The sequence below is a fragment of the Athene cunicularia genome, assembly GCF_003259725.1.
Source record: "Athene cunicularia isolate RWA chromosome 5 unlocalized genomic scaffold, athCun1 chr5_part1, whole genome shotgun sequence".
Classification (NCBI taxonomy): Eukaryota; Metazoa; Chordata; class Aves; order Strigiformes; family Strigidae; genus Athene; species Athene cunicularia.
The window spans coordinates 25,036,361-25,046,573 of NW_020799101.1; the positions used below are offsets into that span (position 1 = coordinate 25,036,361).

At 43.5% G+C, this 10,213-nt stretch overlaps 1 protein-coding gene across 3 annotated transcripts in view; it reads right to left on the minus strand.

The window, feature by feature from the left end:
- The window catches only part of GPATCH2L (G-patch domain containing 2 like), a 57,667-nt gene extending 47,775 nt beyond the window's left edge, over window positions 1-9,892 (minus strand). For 2 of the 3 annotated variants that reach the window (XR_003398554.1, XM_026850078.1), the window contains exons 1-3: window positions 9,436-9,891; window positions 8,656-9,326; window positions 2,337-2,401 (exon numbers count right to left, since the gene is read on the minus strand). Coding sequence is in view for 2 of the 3 variants with exons in the window: in XM_026850078.1 (XP_026705879.1) it covers window positions 2,337-2,401; window positions 8,656-9,314 (724 nt within the window). In the remaining variant the exon portion in view is untranslated. Of the gene's footprint in view, window positions 1-2,336; window positions 2,402-8,655; window positions 9,327-9,435 lie in introns of all 3 variants that reach the window. The other variant, XM_026850079.1, reaches the window with a different exon arrangement.
- Between the last annotated feature and the right edge of the window lie 321 nt (window positions 9,893-10,213).

Here is a 10,213-nt window from a genome sequence, read left to right on the forward strand (position 1 = left end):
TCAAGGAGTTGCAGTCAACAGATCAGTGTCCAAGTGGAGAGCAGTGACAAGTGGTGTTTAACATCTTTGATATGGACAGTGGGATCGAATGCACCCTCAGCAAGTTTTCTGACGACATGAAGATGTGTGATGCGGTCGACACACTGGAGGGAAGGGATGTGCCATCCAGAGGGACCTGGACAGGCTGGAGAGGTGGGCCCAGGCAAACCTCATGAAGTTCAACATGGCCAAGTGCAAGGTTCTGCACATAAATCAGGGCAATCCTAAGCACGGAGACAGGCTGGGTAGAGATTGGATGGAGAGCAGCCCTGCGGAGGACTTGGGAGTGCTGGTTGACAAGAAGCTCAACGTGACCCAGCAGTATGCACTCACAGCCCAGAAAGCCAACCGCATCCTGGGCTGCATCAAAAGCAGCATGACCAGCAGGTCAAGGGTGGTGATTCTCCCCCTCTACTCCATTCTCATGAGACCCCACCTGGAGTGCTGTGTTCAGATCTGGGGCCCCCAGCAAAAGAAGGACATGGACTTGCTCAAGTGAGTCCAGAGGAGGACACAAAAATGATTTAGATTAGATGTAAGGAAGTTCTTCACCATGATGGTGCTGAGGCACTGGAACAGTTTGCCCACAGAGGTTGTGAATGCCCTGTCCCTGGAAATGTTTAGGGCCAGGTTGGGGCTTTGAGCAACCTGGTCTAATGGAAGGTGTCCCTGCCCATGGCAGGGGGGTTTGAAGTAAGTGATCTTTAAGATCTCTTCCAACTGAAATCATTATATGATTCAATGAACTGTAAGCTAAAACATCTTGGGTACAAAGCTATTATAGTATAAACTGTATGAACAGACAGAGGCCTGATGATTAGGATGTCAAATCCCTTCTAGTACCTAGACAGGGAAGGCTGTAATTGGATTGTATTAATTTATTTAAGTAGTATATTCTACATGCTTTTCTATATTGCATATCCTACTTCTAGTAGCAGCCAAAAGCTAATGTCTAAAACAGGGTATAAAACCAGGACAAGTATATAGGGCAAGCATATAGACAAGTGTGTGTGTATATATATATATATATATATACACACACACACACACACACACACACTATCCAATCTACATCAATCTTGCCTCAGGTGATGAAGTAAAAATTCAACACTTCAGTCATCACCCTGCTTTGTCATCTGATATGCAAGAGCTCACTAACTTCAGCTCCCCCAGAACAGTCATCAGTAAAAAAAAAAAGAGGACAATAGATTGACTTTTCTGTTACTTTTGAAGGATGGGAGACCAGAAACAGTTACTTTTCAGCAAAGGTCAAAGCTGATATTTGAAATCTGTACTCTTAGGGAAAGTATTATGGCCACCTAAATTCAGAACAGATCAGCCCTACAGTCTAACATACCATCCAGCAAACATGTAAGCATATCTGCTATCATTGTGTTGCTTCACACACAGATACCTGGGTTAGTAACAAGCTTGTGGAAGCAGCATTTCCTACTGAGTTACTGATACTACTTCCTTTAGCATTCATATATTCCCAGAAGAGATCTCATCCACATCTTATCTTGTGAATAGTGACAGAATCAGAGTGCACACCAGCAAAAGCTGCACAGAATTACAGGTCTCTAGGGTCACATTCCACCTGCTCCAAATGTAACAGTCCTGAGTGCCTATGTGTCTACTACAACCTCTTTCACACTTAACTTCTGCCATATCCCCCATAAACTGGACACTGTGCTGCCACTGCTAAATAAAACCAGATTACACTCCACACTCAAACCTCGTAAGAAACCATTTCTACTCCAGAAATTGAAAATACTAGGCTCAACTCATACACACAAGAGCAACGGAGAAATAAAACCTATCACATATTACTGTTGTCTTCTTCACACAGTCCTTTACATAGCTTGTCAGTACTAACTGATTCTTTTTTCACATCGTCTCTTCCTGCTCATAGAGAAAACAACTAACAGGTTCAGGCAGTAATGGTATGTAGACAACAATTAAAACACCCATAGAAACAAATCATAAGCTCTGCTCTTTCATTATGGAGAGCTCTAAAACTCCTCTTGTATTTCTGTGCCTTTCCATAGTAACAGCTTCTTATATTTCAAGTATTATGGATCTGATATACAAAATATTTCAGCAGGAAGAGTGTACTGTTATCAAAATCAAACCTTTGTAGACCTCAACTCATTTCTTCTAGCCCCTCCCAGACACTGGCCTTTCTCCCATATTTCCTTCTCTGTCCCTCTTCAAACATAGACCTTGCTTTGTATTTCTACAGAAAGTAAGAGAAATTCCCCTGCAACACACAAAGAAAATCACAGGACAGTTGTTACCTTGGCGGCCCTCATCATTGGTAAACAGGCCAGTATCGCTGCTGCTGCATACACTGCTGGTTTCACTGGAACAAAAACAAACAAAAAACCCCATTGTTACAATTGCATCAAATACAAAACAAAAACCACTTTATTACATTTTACTAGCTACTCTGAGCCCAAAATGCTTTACATATCTCACAGAAATTGCATTTCAATACATGGCTGGCTGTAGCACTGGACATAATTGCTTCCTGTTAAAACCTAGCAATGCTGCATCACTTGAAAAAGAGTAGATTCCTGTATTTAGTCTAGTTCTAAGTTATCAAAAAGTAATTAATACAATGGCATTTGCCTCAGGTACTAGAGTTAATAACCTAACTATGAAATTTTCTGGAATACTCACTAGGAAATTAAGTGTAGTCCTTGGGTCACTTAACAGGTACTGAAAACCCTCTGAAGTTTTTTACTTCTGATTCCTTTTTCTCAAAAATATTATACAGGTACAGACCCACACCCCCCATACCCCCCCTTCAATCTACAGCAACTTTTATTTTATTTGGAGGGAAGAGCAGCTGCTACATTCACAACGCCTCAGCTAAATACCTTAGCACTGCATGACTTGCTGCTGCTGAACGCAACCTAGTTACAGTATGCTTTGCATTTGCTGAAGCAGTTACAGGAGACTTAATTCTTGAACCAAAGAATTAAACTAGAAATTAATGTGTAGAAAGCTGTTAACTGACTGTAAAGTTGGATGAATATTCGTATCAGAAGTACATGCTTAGGTCAATCCTAAGCATCTGATGGCTCTAATGTTGATATTAAATCAATCCTTGGATGCTTCAGGCAATACTTCCTCCAATTTAGCCGAGAGATATCAGAACAAGCAAAAACTTACTGCCCACCCCCTTAGCACAAAGGCCTTAGATGAGAACAATCAGGCATAACTCAGCACTAGAATCAATCTCTGATCAGGGCATGATCTTAGAAAACATCTCTAGGTCCCTCTTTTCAAGGGAAATTGGATCATACTAGACACCAGTACCAGCTAGAGACCCCTTGATTCAGAAGACTCAAAGATGAGGGACCACAAGATGTGTCACCCCGAAGAATTACAGCCACGTAATAAAACCACATTTTGTGAGCATATTATTGCTCTTAGAAAATGCACTGTAAAACATGGCCAAATCAACACATCATGCTGGATATCTACAAACTCTGCATCTTCATCATTATATAAAGGCCATTTAAACTTAAAGGATGAGCGGTCTGTAGATCATTCCCACATTTCAGTATGTAAGTTAATATCAAATTCCAAATCAGTCCATTACAAAGTTTGGCCATCCATCCAGCCTCCCACATACACACCATAGCAATTAAGGACAAGGACCAAGAACCATGAGTCATTCGTGCCATTCCTAGCTCTCTTACTAACTCACTGTATGACCCTGGGCAAATCTCTTAGTGTGTCTGCTTTCCCTTTTGAAAGCCTAGATTAACAATCCTCACAAGCAGCAGGTGCAAGGATTGAGAGTGACTGCTTCATAAGGGTTTTATCATCCTCAGAGGAAAGGTGCCTGAGAAAGGAAAAAGCATTGTCAAGATTCCAGATCATATTAACAGTACTTTAAGTATCCTGTTGTACTGAGAGCTCTTTAGTTCCTTACAGATACACATTACTGCCAGCGCTTTACTGGAACAAACTTTCATGGACCTCATCCTCTTCACTACCTTTTACACTTCAGGGCTGAACACAAACTAGACTCCTACACAAGCCTTTCTGCAGGTCCAGTAAGCGCTGATTAATGACCTCCACAAGTAAAGGAGGCTACTTACCTTAACCATGAAATAATGAGTGCTATTGATCCAACAAGCTACTGCTATAGAGTGTTATTGATCACCCAATCTTTGGTTAAAATGGTCCTCATTTAGCAATTTCACTGTCACAAACACCTGGAGCAAAGCATGCTTATAATTAAATAGTTTGGGGGAGTTAAAGTGAGAGGTGATGGACAGAGATCTCAGGTTTCCCCCATTTATTCTTTTGCCTGAGCTATTGTTTGTGTCAGGAGGGATATTGATTTTCTATAAAAATAAGAAAACAAGAGGCACCGAGGGGCTGCAGAAGGTCAGGCTGGGCTGGAGAAGGAGGGGAAGCTGAACACTCTGTCTTTGTCACTTGCCTTCCAAGAGAGAGGAATTTTTTCTTTACGGAGAGACCGGCCTCCAATTCATCAGTTTAGCCAGGCTCTTGACTGCCACTGCAGGCTGTCACCAAAACAGTTCCCTTCCAAAGGGTAAAGTGACTACTGCACAATCAAGATGAGCATTGGTTACACTCCCAGGCCAGAATACTGTACTGGTTTTGGCTGGGATAGAATTAATTTTTCCTCTTAGTAGCTCTATGGGGCTATGTTTTGGATTTGTGAACAAAACAGTGTTAGTTAACACACTGATGTTTTAGTTATTGCTGAACAGTGCTTAAACAGTGCCAAAGCTCTCTCCATTTCCCACACCACCCCACCAGCGAGGAGGCTGGGGGTACACAAGAAGCTGGGAGGGACACAGCCGGGACAGATGAACCCAACTGCTCAAGGGGATATACCAGACCACGTGATGTCATGCTCAGCAATAAAAGCTGGAGGAAAGAAGGAGGAAAGGGGGATGCTCAGAAGTACAACATTTGTCTTCCTAAGTAACCGTCACACATGATGGAACCCCTGCTTTCCTGGAAATGGCTAAACATTTGCCTGCCTATGGGAAGTAGCAAATGAATTCCAAATTTTGCTTTGATTCTGTGCATAGCTTTTGCTTTACCTATTAAACTGTCTTTATCTCAGCCCACAAGTTTTCTCACTTACTGATTCTCTCCATCAACCTACAGCAGGAGAGTGAGTGAGTGGCTGAGTGAGGCTCTGCTGCCTATCAGGTTTAAACCACAACAAATACATCAGCATCAAGGCAGTGAAGTCACACTGCTCTGGTACAATCCCCAGTTTTAAAAAATTAAGTTACGGCACTTGAGAGCAGATAAGACAAGCTGCAGATCTCTCAGTAGTAAGCACACCATTCAAAGTGATTTTTCAGATGGCTCTTGTACTATGGTTTGTTCTGCCCTTAAACCAAACTCAGACCATTCTGGGAGTACTCAGCTTAGACCAACATGAGAAGGAACTTCAGCGGTCAATATACAATTTGCCTTGGCTTTATTATGTCTGCAGGGAATCTCAAAGCATTAAGGAACAGAAAGGCATGTTACTTCTAACAGTCTTAGCAGATAATTGTCACCTTTGTACAAATATACAAATGGCTACCTATACAAAGACCACTTGCTTCCTCTACTTGCTCCTCTAGTGTTTCCACAATCATTTATAGATCAGGCTTTGAGTCATGTCACTACCCAATTTAGAACCATCATCATTCACTCACCATGTTCCTGCACATCCTTCCTTCTCTCCATTTGTGTTCATCCATCACCATGTTTGGCAAACAATTTCAAAGATTTAATTTCATGCACACTTTGAATCGCAATACTGCAGCATATCTGCCTCCAGGAAATGACTGGGTGCAGTCCCACAATCAAACTGTAACAATCACCTCCTCATTAAGGATCCAGACCCAAAGCTTCCTCAGCGAATGGGAGTTTATCCACTGAATACTGTAGGTTTTTGATCTGACTTAGGATAGAGAGCCTTATAGAAAACAGAAAATGCTGAATATTTTAGCATTTACAGAGATTCATTCCTACATAACAAAGAAAAGCAAGTGTTAGTGAAGGGGAGGGAAAAGAAGGTGTAAAGAAAAATTCAGTTCTGAATATACAACTTAGTTTGACTAAAAACATTAGTTTTGTGACACTCCATACTGCTAGAGAAGTGAACAGTAGTGGAACCAATTCAGTATCAAAGTGTTTTGTAGATTGCCAGATCACCAGACTACTCCCAAGTCCCACACACCATACCAGTCACTTTCCCTCCCATCAGCTTACGGTGACAACCACACCATTTGCTCTCCTAAGCATCCAATGTTCTTCTCCTTTCCTCAGGATATGCCCTTGTTATACATCTGTGCAAAGCACTTACGGTACCAGAGAAAACAGCTAGAGTGAGGTAAGCACAGCCAGTTTCACTCTGCTGCTAGCAGCAAAGTGCTGTATTTAGAGCAGCAGAGACCAAAGCATGTTCCTTCACTGCCGTGAGGGATACTCTGCAGTGAAGAGGGTTGTACGTATTTCTCTCTCCAGCGTTGACCCTCTCTAGTGAGTCATAGCACAGATCACACATGTGGTGTTGGAGAGGTCAAATATTCCAACCCCTGGCTTTCCAAAGAGAATATCAAAGATTTGGCAGCAGATAGTAAATGTCATTTGATGAAGACACTTGCACAATAATTAGTCTGAGAGCAAGGGACAACTGAGACAGAACAAAGTGATCTCCCAGCATGGTCCTCAAGTAACAGTACAAAGTTTATTTACTGTTTCAAAGGCTGGCACAAATATAGGCTGGATGAAAGCCTACTGGTTTAAGTTCAACAATGATGGAACAGACTCTGACTGGTGGGAAAAAAACCTCAAGGAAGACTGTCCATCACTGCTCCATCAAGTAAACTTAAGCATATCTCTCAGTCCACCACACTTGACACGCAACATTCAGGGGCTACTCAGCACATTCCCTCTCCTGGACAACCAGCAAATAGCTCTGAAAAGACAGAAGTGCTTTTAACAACTAGTAGCAAAAAGGCATCCACTAGTCTCAAAAAGGCCCACTTTGCACCCACTTTTTAAGCAAATAGCCACGTTTCAAGGAAAAAAATACCACTTTTTTGTTACTTCCACCCTATAATAGTTACATACTAACCACTCTGATTCAGTAAAAATGCAATAGTGGTCCCCTAGATCAGGACAGTAAGAATGTATTAAAATCTATGCTTTTCACAGCCTTACAGAAAATTCCACTGAGAAGGTTGCAGTTCCAGCCATTATCCACAAAGCCCTCAATAACCAAGTGCCACTTATCCACTCTGACAAACTGCAGGAGCTAGACAGCCAGAACTCTTAAATGAACCTTAACATGAACAATTATACTGGATCATACAATCACACTTTCCAAATCCACTGTCCTCTGTCTGATAGCGACTAACACAGAGGATGCTTGAGGAAAGAATATGCAAACATGACAAATACACACCAACTGTTTCCTCTGAATATTCCTCCAGCTTCTAGTAGTCAGCAGTTTAAGAACTTCCTGAGCTGGATCTTCCATCTGGGCAGTAATGCTTAACAGCCCCTGGTAAATTTATGCTCCACATCCCCCTTTTGGTCATATTTAAATTTTTAACCTCCAAAACGTCCCACAGTAGAGTTCCAAACCTTGTGTTTCATGTAAAAGAATACTGTTTTATATGTTTCTTCAATGTCTCCTGCTTCTTATACAGTGATCATTAGCAAATAAACCCTATTTATCTTCTGTAGGTTATTCATTAAGAAATCTCCTCCATTTGAATCTCAGTAGTTTTTTCTTTCCTAACCTGAAAAATCTCTTTGTACAGAGCAGTTTTATAACCCAAAACATTTTACGGAGAGAATAAAAGCCACACTCAAAGGGGAAACTTCCCAAAAGCGACACAGAAATTCAGACCATGACATTTACACTTTTTGTTTTCATCTCCTGTATGACATTCTGCAACAAATTAATCAAATTTCTCCAAAACTGGACATGAAGATGACATGCCAAAGTCTACTGTCTGCACAGGCTTATCCCATAAGTAATGTAAGTTTCCCCTAACTTCTTTATCATCTCACCACATGTCCCCCATAGCTAGCCTTTCAGGACCTTATTCCAGATCCAGAACAGAGATGCAGAACTGCAAACAAGATGTTTCAACTGAGGTTCACACAGTACCTGCACAGAGGGCTAGCAGTCATGATGGGAGATCTGATCTGTTCTCTATTACTACTTATGGTAAATTCGGTAAACAAGAAATTGAGACCAGTTCATATCAATCATACAACACAAGTGCCAATGGTGAATTTACTCTCCAAACCTCAGGCCACAAGCATGCCACAGACATTTCTGAGGGCTCCTTGTGTAACAGAAGCCAGAAACATATCAGCTTGCCAAGTTTTCAAGGAAGTGTTTTGGGTCATCAGTACAGCATTGACAGGAAAAACTTGGAAAAAATCTACAGTTTAGAAGTAGCTGAGATATTTCTCCTCTTTAAAAAGAGAACAGCACTGAATAATTTTGGTAAGAACTTCTAGAAGCAAGATACAGGATTTACAGGCAGATGCAAGCAAGGCGGCCATCTGACTAGCACAGGGAAGAAACTGAGATCTCACCATTCTGACATGTTTTCATCAGAACCCTGTTTCTGTTCATCAGCATCACACTCCATCCGCTCCTTCCTTCCCCCTTTGCTAAGGAAGGGCCTGTTTTCTCCTGATTCACAAAGGCCATGACTGGATGATGTCCAAGGGGTATTTTCTTTCCAGCGTGAAAGACGCTGTTTCTTGGCTGACTTGAACCTGCAGCCCCTCTCGTAGTTCCACTCTGACACCCTGAGCTTCTGCTGGAGACTGGCGGCCACCTCTGATGTCACACGTTTGACTTTCCGTCGGCGCCTGAGAGGTCGACAGGGCGCGTTCTCTGTAAAGGAGTCTGACTCATGCCATGAGTGTTGCTTGCTCCTCAGGGTGGCACTGAGAGCTGGGTGTCGTTTGACCACTGCCATGTCATCAGAGTCACTGAAATTGGCTGTCAGCACCTCACGGCAATCCTTGGCAGCTTCGTCCAAGCTTGACTCTGAGGCCTCGCTGTAGCAGCAGGCGTGCTCTGCCTGATGCGTGAAGTCTGAGCGTCGTTTACGACCCCGTCTCTTGCGAAGCTGACGCCGCTGCTGCCGTGGGCTTAGGGCCATCTCTTCCCATAGCTCCTCCAGCTTGTTTTGCTCTGAAGTCTGCTCTAAGGCTGAGGCCAAGTCATGCACCAGTTCATCCATTGGCAATGCTTACTGAAAATGACAACAAACAATTAGCACCAGACATAAATGCCGCTACCAACACATCACTAGACTACAATATGCTACAGCTTTTGTAACATTAACCAAGTTACACACTTACTCTGGAGTTGCCTGGGAGAACCCAATGCAGGACAACTGCCGCTTCTAGGGCTAACACTCACACCTTCCTTTTACAAGGGTTAAATCCCTCTTCTAACCCTCGTAGCAGAGATCTCGCAACTGTAGCAGTTGGGTCAAGTGCTCTGTGTCTGAAAAGGCCTTAAGGTTGCATCTTTTGCATTGAAGCAGCATGTTGTATCACACATCTTAAGGGTATCAGAGCCTGCAACGAGTTCCGCTATCTGGTGTCAGTAAGCCACAGGGAAGGGTTAGCCTGCTTGGCAAAAAGTAGACAAACAGCAAATCTGAGAGTAAAACAGACAGTAAAACAGGTAGTTTGCAAACCGGCATCACTTCAACAGCAAAACAAGGCGCATGGGACCCTGTGCTCCTTAGAACAGGGTGTATGAGACCGAGCCCTAACTCCTACTGCCAAAAAAAATCCCACCCCTTCCACCCCAGGGCTGTCAGCGTGCCAAACCCAAAGCCCTGGCCAAATCCCTCACCTCACCACCTCCTTCTCCCCCCCCCCGTGCCTTGCAGACATGAGCTTTCTCTCCCCACCTCCTACCGGGCTCAGAAAGACCCGCACCCCCATCCCGGTGAAGCACCTGCTGCCGCAGGCCGCCTCCCTTAGCCCGAGCGCCCCTCCGCAACCCCGCCACGCCGCCTCCCCTCCCCGAGGGAGAAGCCAGTGGCTTCTGCCGCACAACACCCCCTCACCGCCAACCCTCCGCCTCACGGACCCGCCACCCTCGGGCGGGCCTCACCCCTTACCC